The sequence below is a fragment of the Megalobrama amblycephala genome, linkage group LG17 (assembly GCF_018812025.1).
Source record: "Megalobrama amblycephala isolate DHTTF-2021 linkage group LG17, ASM1881202v1, whole genome shotgun sequence".
NCBI lineage: Eukaryota > Metazoa > Chordata > Actinopteri > Cypriniformes > Xenocyprididae > Megalobrama > Megalobrama amblycephala.
In genome coordinates, this window is record NC_063060.1 from 30,354,571 (window position 1) to 30,373,885 (window position 19,315).

The following is a 19,315-nucleotide window of genomic DNA, read 5'->3' on the forward strand; positions in this document are numbered from 1 at the left end:
AAATCAGTGTTATTTTAGTATTGCTATTATAGTATTTATTAATACTTTGATTTAATTTATAATAACACTGATGTAAATATCTGCAAAACAGTTGGGGGAAAAAGCAGGACAGTTCACAGCAACAGTTTCCAGTTCTTTTTGAATCAACATAACTAGAAAATTACATCTGTGAAGAAATCAGTTGTGAACTCATGAACGACTCTGAACGATACACTTACTGAGTCCGATTCAAATGCTAACTAATGAGCAAGGGCTGTTTTGTGAATCTTTTTGGCGGAGTCAACAAAAAGAACCTTTTCATAAGAGTTGTTTTCAAAGCTTTCCTGTTAATCAGTGCCAGCTAGATTTTTATTTTTTCTTTCAGTCTGGAGCTGTGGATCTGTGTATCTCCTAGCAACTTGAAGCCCATGACCCAAACAAAACAAGCCATTTCATGCCATGCATAGAGGTATCAAGAACTAAAGAAAAACCATTTGAAGTTTATGTAGATTTATTCAGGTTTTCGAACATGTTCAAAACCTTTTTTACAGAACAAAATACACATTTAGATGTAATATCAAGCGATACCTGCTGTAGTCACAAAAGGACAACGCGTTCCGTTCTGTTTAAACCCTCAAAGATTGTTTGTGATTTGTATTTGTACTGTAGAATAAACACTGAATCTCAAAATCACCTTCATAAGCTCATCATCAACGTAATGAACTGCTTACTGCTCCATCATTTGTGTATGTTTGCATCCTATTTCATTGCAAATGCGACTTATTATGCGACTATTTCGATTTGAACTACAGTTTAATCAACCTGTATCATGGAGAGCAGCTGCCTGGGCCATAAATGATCCAAATAAACTTCAACAGAAGAAAAGACATCAAAAATCTCTGTCATTCAATTAAAGGATGTGATCATAAACTGCATAAAATAACACTGAAACCAAAGGCTGACACCCATATCTATCAGAGAAAAGAGTATGTTAGTTAACACAAATGACTTTGTGCACTGTTCATAACATTCATGATCGTATATTTCAGTCATTTGGAGAGCCAGTAAGCAAGCAGCACTGCAAAAAGGACTTTCAGAAAGGTCACAAAATTTGAACTGGAATATTAACATACAGAAAGAAAAAACACAACCTGTGCATGTCACTGAGGCAAAGCTTAAAAGTGATACAACATGTTTCCTGTTAAACGTCAAGATATGTGTGTGTGTATATATATATATAGATATATTGTATGTCTTCTTGGTCATTGATAGGTAAAATTGAAATGACTAGAGGGAATATTTCTTGACAAGCTATAGTGCTTTAGCCTTGAGCTGAACTGTTTTTTTGGCTCAAATGTCACATAAAATACACTCTGCCTTCAACAGAAGATTTTCTCATCCTTTTCAAAGCTGTTTCAATTTTGCTGAAACACAATTAACTTCTGCACATGAAAGTTTGTACCCTACTGTACACTATAAGTCCGATTCTTACTACAGTAAGAGCCCTTAAATCACAGCTCTCCTGAAGAACAGGGTACTTGCCTCAGGGTCCATGTCAGACAAGCGTTTCCCATCTCATAAATAAGTGCTCTGACCCTTTAGGGTCACAATGAACGGATGTCCTCAGAAGGGCATACCACCAGTGATCTGTCGGGCCACCTGCTCCTCCGTACTTTCCTCCTTCTCGCTGCCGCGCTCCTTGTTCCAGTCCTTCAGGCCCTCTGGCAGTGATGTGTCCTCGTCCATGCTTCCCGTTCCCTCAACAAACTCTTCATATGTTGACTTTTCAGCAAACGGCCTTCGGCCCAGAAGCTCCACCATGTCATTCTTATCCAGCACCTCCTTCTCCAGTAGACGCAGTGCCACCTAGTGGTGAAGAGAGAGAATTACAGTTAAGTTTCACAGTTGCTCTGCGTACACAGTTCTTTTGACATGATGATGTGATGAAAACGAATCAATGTAAAATGTTGTACCTTCTCCACCTCAGCCTTCTTCTCCGAGAGCAGCTGCATTGTGCGTTCATAGGCCATGCTGATGAGGTCTCTGACCTCTGTGTCGATGAGGCGTGCCGTGGCCTCGCTGTAGGGCTTCTCCAGAACCATTTCTCCCTGTCGCGGCAGGTCAAACGATACCTGCCCTACCTTTTCATTCATGCCAAACTGCACAATCTGTAGAGGGAAGAGTAACAATTTTCAGCTGGGGGTCTGTGAACTGATATATAAACATACCATAATTTCACCCCATTTTTTTTTACAATATTCCATATACATTTTTTAACCAACTTTATTTACCTTAGCTGTTTAAACAATATAAATATACATAAAACAATGCATATATTTATAGATAGATAGATAGTCTTCACTGCCATTGTAAAGTAATGATGCTGAAAATTCAGCTTTGCCAACACAGAAATTAATTGCATTTTAAAATATATTCAAAATGGAAACAGTTATTTTAAGTTGTAAAAATATTTCACAATATTACTGTTTTTGCTGTATTTTGGATCAAATAAATGAAGCCTTGGTGAGCAGAAGACACTTCTTTTAAAAACATTAAAAAAATCTTAGTGTTCAAAAACTTTTGACCATTAGTGTATGTATAATACATAGTGCTGATTATGATTCATTTTTGTAGTTAATTTTTATTAACAATTAGTTTAGTAACAATTTTCAGCTGGGGGTCTGTAAACTGATATATAAATATACCATAATTTCACCCTTTTTTTTTTTTTTTTTTTTTTTTTTTTACAATATTCCATATACATTATTTCAACAACTTTATTTACCTTAGCTGTTTAAACAATATAAATATACATAAAACAATGCATATATTTATAGATAGATAGATCAGTCTTCACTGACATTTTTGATCAGTTTAATTTTTCCTTGCTGAGAAAATGTATTAATTTCTTTTTTAAAAAGACCCCAAAAATATATACAGTCAAACCAAAATTTATTTAGACACCTTGAACATTTCATTCATTATTACAGTTTATTCACTATAAAAAAAAATGGTAATAAAATATGGCAAGATCTCAGAGTTAAACTGTGTCAGAAAAAAATAATCTTAATTATTTCAGATAACACTTAAGCAAAACATGGTCAGGTCAAAATGTCTGAATAATTTTTGGTCCCAAATTCTTAGCAATTTTACTGGTAGTCCACTGTATGAAGAATTTTTGGGTATAAAATGTCACAGTTTACTTTATTTTGCTTTCCTCACTTACATAAATGAAATATAGTGTCCTGCACCCAATAGTAAAAAAAAGTTTTTGAACAGTAAGATTTAATGTTTTTAAAAGAAGTGTCTTCTGCTGACCAAGGATTCATTTATTTGATCCAAAAACAGTAATATTGTGAAATATTTTTACAATTTAAAATAACTGTTTTCTATTGGAATATATTTTAAAATACAATTTATTTCTGTGATGGCAAAACTGAATTTTCTTCATATTTACTCCAGTCTTCAGTGTCACATGATCCATTAGAAATCATTCTAATATGCTGATTTGCTCCTCAAGAAACATTTATTATTATTATCAATGTTGAAAATGTTGTTTTTTTCAGGATTATTTGATGAATAGAAAGTTCAAAAGAACAGCATTTATCTGAAATAGAAAGCTTTTATCACAAAATTGATAATGCTGTTACATCCCCTGAAGACTGGAGTAATGATGCTGAAAATTCAGCTTTGCCAGTACAGAAATAAATAGCATTTTAAAATATATTGAAATAGGAAACAGTTATTTTAAGTTGGAAAAAACATTTCACAATATTACTGTTTTTGCTGTATTTTGGATCAAATAATTGAAGCCTTGGTGAGCAGAAGACACTTCTTTTAAAATCTTAGTGTTCAAAAAACTTTTGACCATTAGTGTGTGTATAATATATATAGTGCTGATAATGATTAATGGATTTTTTTTAGTTAATTTTGATTTTACAAGCACTGAATTTTGACTCATATATACTTGTTTTCCCATCAAATGCATTTCGTTAGCCTCATAGCATAATTGCCCAAGTCATTTATTTGGCCAAATTGTGATATCTGCCTTTGAAATATGATCTGGGCAATTATGCTATGAGGCTAACGATTTTTTAATTCTTAAGGAATGAAAATAAAATGACATGCATTATAACAAAAAACTTGAAGTAAAATCCTATTAAATGCAAATCAGATTGTCAGAAATTATCTATTTACTATGTATGAACCACCACTGATACTTTCCAAACAGGCAATCAATCACATAGATGTCTGACCCACCTGTGCATAGGCACTCTGTGTCACCTTCTTCAGGTCATCCTGTGCCCCTGTGGTAATGCGGCCAAAAAAGATCTCCTCAGACACACGTCCACCCAGTGTCATGCACATCCTGTCCAAAAGCTGCTCCTTGGTGTACAGGTACTGCTCTTTAGGCAAATACTGGGCATAGCCCAAACCCTTCCCACGTGGGATGATGGACACCTGAAATGACCAATGATATGGCTGAGTACACTGAAAAAGGACAGTTTCAGTGCAGAACAGTATCGGAGTATTAAGTACAGGTGGGTAAATGGGAGTTTTACTTTAAGCAAAGGGTCAGCGTGCTCAAGGAACCAGCCAGCTACAGCATGACCAGCCTCATGGTAAGCCACTGTCTTCTTCTCATCTGGCTGCAGCACCTGTGTCTTCTTCTCAAGTCCTAAACATGCAGAGGTCTTATAATTATATGAACGTCACAAAAAAACTATGCATGCGGTCTAATATAGAAATATTACATTTAGCTAAAAATATGTTAAACCAAGAATTAAAGTGTGATTTTCAAATTTCACATCTGTCACTTACCCCCAATTACTCGTTCAATGGCTTGCTCAAAGTGTTTTTGGTTGATGGCATCAGAAAGGTGGCGGGCTGCAATTAGCGCAGCCTCGTTGCACACATTAGCGATGTCCGCACCTGTCAGAGAAAAATCAGTGAGCAGTGAAGCTCAGTTTACAGCTCATAAACAACTTTTGAAAACCAAATATATAAAAAGTCTTTACATGCCTGAAAAACCGGGTGTCAGAGCAGCCATTTTCCTTGCCAGACTTTCTCTGTTCAAATCTGCCTCCAGCTTTAGTGGTCTCAGATGGACTTTGAATATAGAGGCTCTGCCTTTGATATCCGGTGGCCCTGCAATCATTATGCAATATATAAAATAAAATATACTTTTTTTAAGAAATTAATATTTTTATTCAGCAAGGATGCATCCAATTGATAAAGAGTGACAGTAGAGACATTTATAATGTCACAAAAGATTTCTAATTATATAATTGAACTTTCTATTCATTAAAAGAATCCTGAAAAAAACTGAATCATAATTTCCCAAAAAAAAAAAAAATTAATAATAATTATATATATATATATATATATATATATATATATATATATATATATATATATATATATATTAGGCAGCACAACTGTTTTCAACATTGATAATAGTAAATGTTTCTTGGTCAGCAAATCAGCATATTAGAATGACCATGTGACACTGAAGATTGGAGTAATGATACTGAAAATTCAGCTTTGCATCACAGGAAAACAATAACAATAAATTTTAAAATATATTCAAATAGAAAACAGTCGTTTTAATTTGTAATAATATTTTACAATTTGTAATAATGTTTTTAATAATTTTTTAATTTGTAATAATATTTTACAATGTTACTGTTTTTACTGTATTTTTAAACAAATAAATGCAGCCTTGGTGAGCATAAGAGACTTTTCCAAAATATTAAAAAATCTTAACCACCTTAAACATTTAAATGGTAGTGTATAGTTATTTTTAAAACAATAAATATATTTTTTACAGAATAAATTCATACTTAATGAGGGAAATGTTTTAATAGACTGCAATTAAAGTTCTCCAAAAGTTCAAAGGATAAACTTTAAAATCTACTTTTAAAAAAAAACGAAACATTGACAGGTGACAAAAACTCTTACCGATATATATCTGTCTATCAAAGCGTCCAGGCCTCATCAGAGCTGGATCTAGAATATCCGGTCTATTGGTGCCTGCCAGCACTACAACATTGGTAGCAGTGTTAAATCCTATACAGGAGAGAAAGAGATATAAATTAGCATATATAATTACATCACATTTTTATTACCAACTTTAAATATTGCTATGATCCTACACATGAAAGATTTAGGGCCCTATTTTAACAATCTAAGCGCATGGTCTAAAGTGCACTTAGGGCGTGTCCGAATCCACTTTTGCTAGTTTAACGACAGGAAAAATGGTCGGTGCACCCGGCGCATGGTCTAAAAGGGTTGTCCCTATTCTCATAATGAGTAATGGGTGTGTTTTGGGCGTAACATGCAATAAACCAGAGTCTCATCTCCCATTCCCTTTAAAAGCCAGTTTCCCTCGCGCCATGGCGGATTCTCTATTTACATGGCAGAACTTGCAAGCAGAAAAACTGAATGTCTCCTAGCGAGGAAACGGATCTGCCTGTGCACGAGGTTAAAGCGCGTGACCAGACCATCTACGGGAAAAGCCGGATTCCGCCAAAGCATTTATATCTTTATGCACACAATAATAATCTTTTACATTGTAATCATTTTATTTTTAATATTTGCATGTTTGTGTGCTGCTGCGCATCCCTAGGTGTATAATAAGCAGAGTGTACGTGCGTTGTGCACCCGCGTATACGCACATATTACTAACACACTCTTTAAATAACAAAAAAATATTGCGCCATTGACTTTAGACCAGGTTTCAGTTGATCAATGGCGCAGTCTATTTCAGTTGCCTTCAAAATAGCAACATGCCAACAATGCACCTGATCACACCTCGTTTTCAGACCAGCACGCCTATGGGCGCAAATGCATTTGCTATTTATACAATGTGGCGCAGGACGTGAAAATGATAACACGTCGGGCTGAAACTAGCATAAAAACTTGCGTCGTGCCTGGCGCCGCATTGTGCCAGATGTATGATAGGGCCCTTAAAGTTTGAGACTAATAAAATAGTCATAATTTGATTAGGATTTATGACCCTAAGAAATTACAATGTATAAGAGCACCTAAAATCAAAGCATTAATCAATCATGGAAACTACTGTATTTCAGATACAAACCATCCATCTCAACTAGTAACTGGTTGAGTGTGTTCTCTTGTTCACTCTGTCCACCGAAGTTGCCTCTGCCTCTCTTTCTTCCAACAGCATCGATCTCATCTATGAAGAGAATGCATGGGGCATTCTTCCGAGCTAATACAAAGAGATCCCGAACCTACCCATAAAGAGAGTGTTTTAGTCACATTGTGAACTAAGTTTGTAAGAAAGCATACTAAAGACCATAAAGCTCATAATAAGATACAGAAAATGTACTTACCCTGGCTGGCCCAACCCCTACAAACATTTCTAAGAACTCTGATCCATTCACAGTGATGAAGGGGACGTTGGCCTCTCCTGCAGTGGCTTTGGCTAGTAAAGTCTTTCCCGTGCCCGGGGGTCCTGTCAAAATAGCCCCCTAAACAAGAAGATTAAACATTATGTTGAAATCTCAGTTCACTCTTACTAAATTAGCCAGTTATGCAATGCTATTTAAAAGTCTTGTGCTACCTTTGGAATCTTGGCACCCAAATCCTGGTACTGTTTTGGGTTCTTAAGGAAGTTAACAAATTCCATGATCTCCAACTTGGCCTCCTCACAGCCAGCCACATCCTTGAACTTGACGTCAATCTCGTCTCGTAGTACTTTGGCCGTGGTCTCACTGACGCTGAAGAGCCCACCCATTCCCCTCCCCGGCCGCCCTGCCCCGGCTGGCCCTCTCCTCAGCATGAACAGCAAGAACCCAATGATCAGTATGGTGGGCAACATGCTAAGGAGGAACGACCTGAAAATGACAGAAGAATAAGACTGAAAATAAAAAACAAAACTTTGTAGCATTTTATCCCCTGGTTTGACTAATGATACTTGAACCAAAACAATGAATTTTGATGTCCTTTCCTAAATTATGTTTTGTCCTATCTTTAAAATTATCTCTAAACTGCTTCCATTAGGAAATGTATAGTTGCCCATTTAAGTCAATATCTCACCCATCACTTTCTGTGGAATAGACCACCGGCAGTCTGTTCTCTCCTTCAATACCCATCTCTAGCTGAGCAGTCTCTAGGTTCCGCTCAAATGTGTCCACGCTGCCGATGTTGAACCACACATATTGCTGTTTGAAGAAAGGATCACAGTTCACTGTGTGTCATTATCACGATTGTCTTTATAGACCTGAGAAATGTATACCACACATCCAGTACCGCTCAATAAGAATTTATGTTTTTGAAAGAAGTCTCTTCTGCTCACTAAGGTTGCCTTTATTTGGTGAAAAATACAGAAAGAAAATATAAAATTGTGAAATATTACAATTTAAAATATTTTTTTTTCTACTTTATTTTAAAATGTAATTTATTCTTGAATTTTCAGCATCCAATGGTCAACAATACATTTGTGAAAACTGATATACTTTTTTAGGATTCTTTGATGAATAGAAATTTCAAAAGAACACCATTTATTTGAAATCTTAATGACCCCAAAATTTTGAACGGAAGAGTATGTCAGCCATACAGTCTGTGCTTATATGATTATATGGCCATTGCCTTGGTTATCAAAGACTATCTAAAAATAATAAACACAATATGTAAAATCCCCCTAGAACTCACCCCATCAACTGGAGTTTTACCAGGGGTAAAGATGACTTTTACATATCGTTTGTTTACAACCTCCAATCTGTCAACCTAGAAAAAATACAATACACAACTTCACAAGTCAAAGTTCAAGTGTAGCTAGAAAGAAACATCAAACAACATTCATTGAGAAAACAAATTAAATATGATTACATACCACTCCTTTAGCAAGATAACCATTTACAAAGTCTTTCCAGGTGACCTCCCTTCCTCCATCTCGAAAGAAGAAATAATATGTGACAGCTGCCCAGAAGGCCGTTCCACAAAGGAAATACATGCGAAACTCTTTATCGTCCCATGGCATATCACCCTGCAAGAGAGTGACAGAGAAATAAGAGCGTGTATTTCAAATCTGAATGAAATGGAAATTCGCTCAATGGATGTTATAGATATTACTTTAAACGATTCATCCATGCATATGTTTCTTTTTTTTTTAAAGAGCATGAAGACATTTTTTTTTTACCTTGTTCAAATTCAAAATGTCATTACTCGATCTTCCGGTGAAAACAATATGAGAGAAAAGATTTGTCCCTACTTCTGTTACATTAAATCAATGGAAAAATAAATTCAAAATAACATGAATGTTGTAGTAAGATATGAAAGAAGTACTTGAGGTAAATATCATGACATCTGCCTCAGTAAACAGAGTAGTAAACAAGCTTTTTAAAGGTGCCCTCGAATGAAAAATTGAATTTATCTTGGCATAGTTAAATAACAAGAGTTCAGTACATGGAAATGACATACACTGAGTTTCAAACTCCATTGTTTCCTCCTTCTTATATAAATCTCATTTGTTTAAAAGACCCCCGAAGAACAGGCGAATCTCAACATAACACCGACTGTTACGCAACAGTCGGGATCATTAATATGTTCGCCCCCAACATTTGTATATGCCAGCCCATGTTCAAGGCATTAGACAAGGGCAGGCATTAACATCTGGAGCAGCACAGCCGAATCATCAGACTAGGTAAGCAAGCAAGAACAATAGCGAAAAATGGCAGATGGAGCAATAATAACTGACATGATCCATGATTACATGATATTTTTAGTGATATTTGTAAACTGTTTCGTTAGCATGTTGCTAATGTACTGTTAAATGTGGTTAAAGTTACCATCGTTTATTACTGTATTCACGGAGACAAGAGTCGTCGCTATTTTCATTTTTAAACACTTGCAGTCTGTATAATTCATAAACATAACTTCATTCTTTATAAATCTCTCCAACAATGTAGCATTAGCCGTTAGCCACGGAGCACAGCCTCAAATTCATTCAGAATCAAATGTAAACAATATAACAGTATACAGTACTCACATAATCCGACGCATGCATGCCGCATGCATGACGAACACTTTGTAAAGATCCATTTGAGGGTTATATTAGCTGTGTAAACTTTGTTTATGCACAGTTTAAGGCAAGCGCGAGCTCCGTGGGCGGAGAGCATGAGAATTAAAGGGGCAGCAGCATAAATCGGCTCATATTTAATGATGCCCCAAAATAGGCAGTTAAAAAATTCATTAAAAAAAAAATCTATCGGGTATTTTGAGCTGAAACTTCACAGACACATTCAGGGGACACCTTAGACTTATATTACATCTTGTAAAAAAACATTTGAGGGCACTTTTAATATGTTTCAATAAGCCTAATATTACTTATATAATTATTACTACACAATGTTTAACCTTTTGGAGACGGCTGTACCAAGTGGATTCATCTTTCCGCCCTCCTCTTTTTCCTCCTCCTCCTCCTCCTCCTCCTCCACTACTTCCACTTCCACCAGCGGTCTTATGAGCATTGGTTGGTTTGGCCTCTGGGTTAAAACAGATACAGAAAACGGCATGATTATATCCTATGTCGAAGGGCATCATATAAAAGCCGATTAACATGCATAATAAGCTTATGAGAGATATTACCTTTGACTTCTCCATTGGATGGCTTGGGCTCACCGTTTTTTGGACTACCATTTTTATTATTAGGGAAGTATTTTTCAAATCCTTCAATGAAAGAAGATACAACATTATTAGCAGAAGAGTCTAGGAATGACCCAGCTTTGAGCACCTCAATTTCATAATTCATGTGATTCCCACACCTTTGGGAGGTTTGGAGCATAATCTTCTATAGGTGCCCAAGACCTGAGAGAGCAAGGAACTTCTGTCTAGGGCAATTTGTCCAACACCCTGAACCTTCAAAAGCAAATTAATTGAGATGATCAATATAAATAATCACAACTGCTGAACAACAGACTGCTGCAAATAATAAAATAAAAGAGACTCAAAGCACATTTTGGTCCCACAGATTGCCGTACAGTGAAGCCATTTGGAGAATGTCTAGGTTCCTCAAATATTGTGTTTCAAAGCCTTTCCATAGTTTACTGAAAGAAGACCGTGACTTTGAGAGTGTTCATACCTCTTGAAGGAACTTACGGTTTACTGAGCCTTTTTAAGAGTCTCTAGAGGGTTTTGCCAGTGAAGCTCAAATGCCTGAAGTATCTTTTCAGTGTAAAAGTGCTTTTAATGATTATGCCATTTGTAATTTTACCTCATTGGGAATTATGTAACTACTATTTTCAACAGCCACTATGAAAACAAGCAGTGAAATAAGAAGGTTCTGAATTGTTTTTATATCTATAAAAACAATGTTTACATGAATTACTGAAACATTAGACAAGCAATGACTGTTGTTTTGGACGCTGTCTTCGTTAGATTTGAAGGTATAACAGATTCAATGTGAAAAACTGTGACATAACAAGAGCTAAACGTGTTACCCAACGCAATGTCACACAGGCCGACCCTTGTTTACTAACAAACTCTCCGGTCTATAACACTGCAGTCAGCAACAGACAAGACACACCGATGACACGAACGATAACATGCGTATTTGCAACATAAGATCACTGCATATGTTGAAGGCGGTGATGCGTTCATGGACGATTAAAGATCCAGAGAAACACAGTCAAGCTGCACATTTACCGATTGCACACGGTTTGTTGATCTGACATTTGGCAGCAGAGCGTGGAGAAGGTTCCTGCAGCCTCTTGACAGATGCAGATATCGGTGTGCCATTATGGCACTGTGCGCCTGTGACTCTGATCAATACACAAAACAAGACATCGGACGAAAAGTTTTGACAACATGAACTTGAAATTGACTGCGGTCCATTGCGATTTACTTCCGGTGCACGCTGGTGATGTAAATATCTATAGTTAACCCTCTGTGGTCTGGCGGTATTTTCCTTCACTTTCTCTTTATTTTTTTATTCTGTTAGTTAAATGTGTCATTAATGTTACATTAAATAAATTAAACCTCTTCTGAACATGTTTTCAATTGCTGAATTAAACGTCATTTTGATAGCCTAACTTTATTTGCCTTACATTATTTACTATTATATAATACGCAGTGAAGTTTATTTTGAATAGTGTAGCCTATTCAAATTGTACTTTTTTTTTTCTTTTTTTTTTTCTTTTTTTTTACATTTTAGAGTCATTAAATATTTTTTGTAGACTATAAACTTAAGTTTTGAACTTTTTTAATTCACTTTTTTCACCTTGGAGTAAGAAAAAGCTATTATTCCATTTAGGAATCATATTTCATATTCATCATTTACATAAAACATGAATTTAATTGTTGTACAAAAATACAGAAATGTAAAGAAGATAAAAAAAAATAAAAAAAAATAGGCACTATATGGTGAAAATCTAGCTCACGGGATGATGACATCATGACATCAGCCAATGGGAAAATATTTCAATCTGAAATGTTAGTCAATGGGAGTTTTGAAATAAATCGTTTATGCTCTCCTCATTAAAGAGTACTGTTTTCACTGAATAACATACTTTTTATTGTTAAAGAAAGATACAATTGTTCTATCTCATTTATACCAAAAGTGAATAATGTGGGGAATTGTTTACAGCATACTCCTATTTAGGACAATTACGGAAAGACTGATAATGTTAAGAGAATTACTTCTTTTGCTCTCTAATCCATTTATTATCTGTATAGACTGCGGGGCCAAATTTAAACATGGCCCCCGTGTTTTTTCAGAAGGGTTGTAGCAGGGTCACAGTAAAGGACAGAGCAAAACACTGTCAGTAAAGTGTAGCAAAGCATGAAGCAACATGTTTCCCGAAGTCTTTGACTTGGCACTCCATCTTGCCCAACTGGAATGATCACATTCTTGTTCCATTGTTAGGTTTTCCTTGTTTAAGGAGCCAAATCCTCTAGATTAAGTTATAATAAAAAATATGCTTTTAAAAATTTTCCTCCAGTTATAGACCATTCATGTCTATAAGTACAGTATAAATGATCAATATACAAGACTTTTCTTCTAAATAATGTGTTACTTTATCTGAATGCAGCACAGTGTTGAAATGTAAACCAGAACATTTTGTTGACTTATTAAATCATCAACATATTGAAATCTGTGTAATAGTAGCACAGCAGAAGATTTGCAGGTGGTTAATGTTATGAAAGAGCCTGCGTAGGATGATAAGTTTGTGAGCATTCCATGCATGCTCTGTTCCATAGTATCAATAACATGCATTTCAGTTTCAGTTCCTCTAAATTCACATATAGAAACTAAAATGAAAGAGTGACCTAAATCAACAATCAACAATTTTATATTAATATAATATGTGTTTAAAAAAGTTATATTGTGTTTTTCAAAAATGTTCAAAGGTAGGAGTTACTTTAAACATAACTCCATATATAAAAAATAATTGAGACTTCAACGGTAAAAGACTGTAAAATGCGACAGTAAAGACTAGTTAATTGTTTAATAGTAAGTTAAATGTACTGTTTTGTAAGTGAAAAAAACAAAACAAATCATTGCTTATTTAACAGTGAAAATTTAAAACCATAAAATGACATTCACAGAATCCCCTGTGTTACACTTCACATTTGATGTATTTTCAATGAAATAACTAAATTTTTTCAAATAACTTAATAACTTAATCTGTTAGGGGTTTTTTTTATGGTACAACCCCATTTCCAGAAAAGTTGTGACATTTTGTAAAATCCATTAAAATCAAGAATCGTTATTTAACTGACAAAAGTACAAAGAAAAGATTTCCAAAGTTTTCACTAACCAACTTATTTGTATTTTGTAAATATAAACATATTTTGATTTTGATGGCTGCAACACGCTCCAAAGAAAGTTGGGACAGAGGCATGTTTACACCTTTCTTTTTACTTACACTTTTTAATCACTTGTTTTGCACGTAAAATTTTCTGTGGTCATCATTGTCTGATTCTCCTTTTCATGATGTGCCAAACATTTTCAGTAAGAGACATATCTGGACTGCAGGCAGGCCAGTCAAGCACATCCACTCTATGGATGAAAAGAAAAGAAACCACTCAGTTGTAGCATGTGCAGAATGAGGCCTGACATTTTCTTGCTTCCCAGGAACGATGTCGTCTTGATGGCAATATATGTCATAATCATAAATCATAAATACCCATGTTATCCTCGATTTAAACCATGGAAACACCAAAGACGCTTTAATATATTATGTGTTTTATTAGACAGGTGAGCAACTGTTTGGATACATTCATCCACAGAAAACTAATCATGTTATATAGCTCTACACAGCAAGTCTTATTGTTTAAATCTTGTTTTTTTTAATTTAACACGAGTACCATGTTTACCATGCCTAATATCGATCTAGCTTACTGCAGTGTGCAACAAGTGCAGAGCGAACGCACAGAGTCGCATAACAACTTTCAAAACAAATGTATCTAATATGATAAAACAGCGCTGCGTTATCCCACATACTCATGACTGGAAGAAGCAGAAGCGTATGTCTGCGGCATAATAAAAGCTCCACTGCTCTCGATCCGTGTCGTGTGTCGCTCGTCTTTCATTCTTTTTCACTGTCTGAGGACGTGAAGACAACACCTCCCATGATTCTACGAAATCAAGGCGTCATCAAGCTATGCCTGTGTTTTGAATAAGTGACCTCTAGAGGCGAAAACTACATAAGTGTGCCATTAAAGGGTTAGTTCACCCAAAAATGAAAATTCTGTCATTTATTACTTACCCTCATGTCGTTCCACACCCGTAAGACCTTCGTTAATTTTCGGAACACAAATTAAGATATTTTAGTTGAAATCCGATGGCTCCGTGAGGCCTCCATAGATCCATAAAGGTACTAAAAACATATTTAAATTCGGTTCATGTGAGTACAGTGGTTCAATATTAATATTATAAAGCGACGAGAATATTTTTGGTGCGCCAAAAAAAACAAAATAATGACTTATTTAGTGATGGCCGATTTCAAAACACTGCTTCAGGAAGCATCGGAGCAAAAATGAATCAGTGTGTCGAATCATGATTCAGATCGCGTGTCAAACTGCCAACAGCTGAAATCATGTGACTTTGGTGCTCCGAACAGAAGATTCGATACACCGATTCATTTATGATCCGATGCTTCCTGAAGCAGTGTTTTGAATTCGGCCATCACTAAATAATTTGCTATTTTGTTTTTTTTTTGGCGCACCAAAAATATTCTCGTCGCTTTATAATATTAAAGGTCCCGTTCTTCGTGATCCCATGTTTCAAACTTTAGTTAGTGTGTAATGTTGTTGTTAGAGTATAAATAAAATCTGTAAAATTTTAAAGCTCAAAGTTCAATGCCAAGCGAGATATTTTATTTAACAGAAGTCGCCTACATCGAACGGCCAGTTTGGACTACATCCCTCTACTTCCTTCTTTAATGACGTCACTAAAATCGTTTTTTTGACTAACCTCCGCCCACAGGAATACACAAGAGTTGCGTTTGTAGAGTGTGTTTGTCGCCATGTCGTCGAAACGCTGTTATTTTCATCCCGCAGTCCAATCACCGGGTCTGATTCCGGCTCAAATTGATAGGGTAAAATTAAAGACATGTTTACAATAACACTGAGCGCGTGCATCTCCACATTATGGTAAGAGGCGTGACCTTTCCGGGCAAGGAGCGCTAAACTGCTGTCGAATCACAACACAGGAACTGCTGGCACAATCAGAACTCGTTACGTATTTCTGAAGGAGGGACTTCATAGAACAAGGAAGTCATCAGCCCGTTTTTATGACAGTGGAAACAGCGGTATACAGATAAGTAAATTATGTGAAAAATACTGTGTTTTTTTACACGTGAAACATGAACACATGTTATATTGCACACTATAAACACAATCAAAGCTTCAAAAAAACACGAAAAACGGGACCTTTAATATTGAACCACTGTACTCATAAACTGATTTAAATATGTTTTTAGTACATTAATGGATCTTGAGAGAGGAAATGTCATTGCTTCCTATGAAGGCCTCACGGAGCCATCGGATTTCAACTAAAATATCTTAATTTGTGTTCCCAAGATTAACGAAGGTCTTACGGGTGTGGAACGGCATGAGGGTAAGTAATAAATGACAGAATTTTCATTTTTGGGTGAACTAACCCTTTAAAAAAGGTTCAAGAGAATTAACAAATCACAGATTCTTGATTTTATTGCATTTGACCTTCTCATCACCACCTCAAATTTCGTGGTTATCAGTTCATTACAAAGATACAAAACTGATATAGGTTGGAATATTAAAATTATATCAGTTAATAAAGTAAGTTTTTTACTGTAAATTTAAGTTAATTCTGTAAAACCTAAAATGTTGCTATCCTATTTTTACGGTAAATTTCTGGCAACCACAGCTGCCCAGTTGTTTTTACTGTAAATTTCACTATTTTTTTTTTACATTGTGTGTATGTATATATATATATATATTGATTTGTAAATGATCATATTCTATATTTCTAGCCAGCCATCTTTTAAATTTACATTTTTATGCACATTACTCTGTTTTTATTAAATATGTTTTAGATCAAACTAATCAGATTATTGTAGCCAAGGCACAAAATGCTGCCTCCTGTCTGCATTCTTATCCTCGGCCCCTTCAACATAGAGATGGATTTGGGGAATAAGGCCCCTCTTCCTGAGGCTGCAGATTGGCCTAATGTTAAAATGCACTCATCCCAGAGCTGACGCTGCTTGGAGGGTAAGCCAGCCATGAATGGGACTGCTGATTGGCAGAACAGCACACAGCTATATGCACTACTGCATGACTATTGTTGTATAGAGGTCAAGCAAAATCATACACTAAGTGTGACAGATGACAAGACATTCACAGTAAGAGTTACACATGAATTAACACTGACATTCTTCTGTAAAGTATTTGACCAGGCAGGTATCTTTGATATCTCAGATCTCAGCTCTGCCAGCATTCACTCTGCGTGACATGCGTTGCATGCATATGTCGACAACCGGATATAATGACCAATCATCTGTGACTCACAGGTGACAGGTTATTTTTCAAAAGCTGCATACTTTAAAAATGAGTAAACTTAAAGCATGCATTACATACAGCATTTTGTCTAAGAATGATAACTGGGAAGTACCTGCTAGGTCACATGTGACTTGCTGCCCTTTATGAAAATAAGCAACACTAAATATATATATATATTATTATTTTTTTTACTTTTTCTTTGAATCCAGTAGGGTCCACAGTAATAAATACACTGCTGTAAGGTTTATACTTTTTGGAGTGCACTATTTGCACATATATTACACTATCACTGTCATTTACACAAATTAACACAACTTAAACATATCATTTTCTTTCTTAAACCTGAAAGGGATTTCACAATAATCATTTTCAAGTAATAGTTTGTAATTCTCTAAATCACCCTCTGAAATCTGCTTAACCCTCTGGGCTACACATACTTGAGTTTGTGATTTACTTTACTAGAAGGTGACAAAATTCAATACTCTGTTCAGTTTCTGAGGAAACACTGAGGGCTTACCCCTGGTTTCACAGACAAGGCTTAAGCCTAGTCCCAGACTAAAATGCCTTTTTGAGCTGTTTTAACTGAAAGCAACTTGCACTGACATATCTTAAAATATGTCAGTGCCATTGTTTTGTCTCAAGATGCACACCAGTAATGTTTTTGCTAAGGCATGTTTATAAAAGCTACTTAAATGTCCTAATTGAACTAAGGCCTAATCCTGGCTTAATCTAAGCCCTGTCTGTGAAACCAGGCCTTGAAGACAAATGACATTACTTAAAGGGATAGTTCACCCAAAAATGAAAATTTGATGTTTATCTGCTTACCCTCTAAAACAGCACTATGTCCAACGGCATTCATCACTCGATTCATTTGGTCTCTGACAACGGCAGTGATGTCTAGCACTCATTGAAGTATATGCGCGAGACATCACTGCCGCTGTCAGAGCAAGTGAAGACCAAACGAATCGAGTGATGAATGCAGTTGGACATAGTGGTGTATTAGATGTAAAAAATTATATAAATATTGTTCGGTTTCTCGCACAAACCGATCGTTTCGTGTCTTAGGACATCAATGTGTCGTCACGAGCCGCAGGGTTTAATTTGGACTTGTCTATCGTGTTTTATTTACTCTTATAGTCCAAGTTCCCGCTGACTTGCATTATACCACTGACAGATGGCAGCGGTTGCAGTTAAAAATCATCATTTATGTTCTACTGAAGAAACAATGACACCTACATCTTGGATGCGCTGGGGGTAAGCAGATAAACATCACATTTTCATTTTTGGGTGAACTATCCCTTTAAGTTCATTATAAAGGCGAATAGTACTTGCAATTGAACTTAGCAGCAAACATGTTGATTGTATAAAGCATGATGTTCTGATACATTCCATTTGTGTTCCATGCTGTAGCCCAAATTCTAAAATATGCAGAAATGACCACAGCTCAACAAAAGAATTTCTTTAACTATTTCTAAGATTAAATCAATCACAAATCAGTTCATATGACGTTGACATTTGTAAAAATGAAGATACATGAAATATATTGTCTTTTTCCTTTTAACTGGTTGGTCTATTGATCCAATCAGGGAGTGGTCAATTAATAAGTTCCCTTTTAACAATCTCAAAAATGACCTTACAAACATGCTTGTAATTTTGCATTGCCGGTGGGCGCTTGCATACGAGGCTAAAGTGCATGGCGGCTTGTTCAGAAAGCATCTGATATATTTTACACAAAAAAAAACTGACTTGGAATGTTTGTTTTATACTCAGCTATCACATAACAGATATGAGATCTGCATCGAGAGCATTACATTTTGCCAGTAAAATGTGTTCCTTGATCACTATCAGTCAGCAAAGGAATTCTTTGACAAATGCAATCTTTAAATCTCCAACAACAGTTCTACGTGTAAACACCTCAAACCACAGAGAATGTGTCCCAGGTTTTATAGGCATGTTTGAAGAGATAGAAATTTAACTGTTTGAGTGTTTTTGTCTGTAATAGCCTCCATGCACAAATGATTCTCCACTACCCCTTAATTGGAGAAAAATAAAAATCAGTCAATCTCATTTGAATTTAAATATTTATGCATATTATATAAGCAGGAGAGAGAGAGAGAGAGAGAGAGAGAGAGAGAGATTCGCAATATCACTGTTGCAGGGCTACAGGACAAAACCTTATTATTATGTAATGCAAACTGATTTTTAAGGTCCATACATAGCCTTAAAAAGTCTATATTTTAATCCAAAGCAAATCCCACTCAGAAATGCAGTCTTTCTCTTTGTATCCTTTTAAGCAGTCTGCCTAAGTATCTGTTAAAAGACTCAAAAATAA

General features: G+C 35.7%; 1 protein-coding gene across 1 annotated transcript; it reads right to left on the bottom strand.

Annotated features, from left to right (window-relative positions):
• Positions 1 to 472: 472 nt before the first annotated feature.
• afg3l2 (AFG3-like AAA ATPase 2) lies at positions 473 to 11,860 on the bottom strand. The gene is made up of 17 exons (XM_048163479.1): positions 11,647 to 11,860; positions 10,767 to 10,860; positions 10,591 to 10,671; positions 10,360 to 10,487; positions 8,837 to 8,989; positions 8,656 to 8,730; positions 8,041 to 8,165; positions 7,565 to 7,838; positions 7,335 to 7,472; positions 7,079 to 7,232; positions 5,941 to 6,048; positions 5,002 to 5,127; positions 4,801 to 4,911; positions 4,542 to 4,657; positions 4,240 to 4,440; positions 1,953 to 2,147; positions 473 to 1,845 (listed from the first exon to the last, which is right to left on the bottom strand). Exons 1-17 carry the CDS (start codon positions 11,737 to 11,739, stop codon positions 1,603 to 1,605), a joined length of 2,415 nt encoding a protein of 804 aa, XP_048019436.1. The 5' UTR covers positions 11,740 to 11,860; the 3' UTR covers positions 473 to 1,602.
• Between the last annotated feature and the right edge of the window lie 7,455 nt (positions 11,861 to 19,315).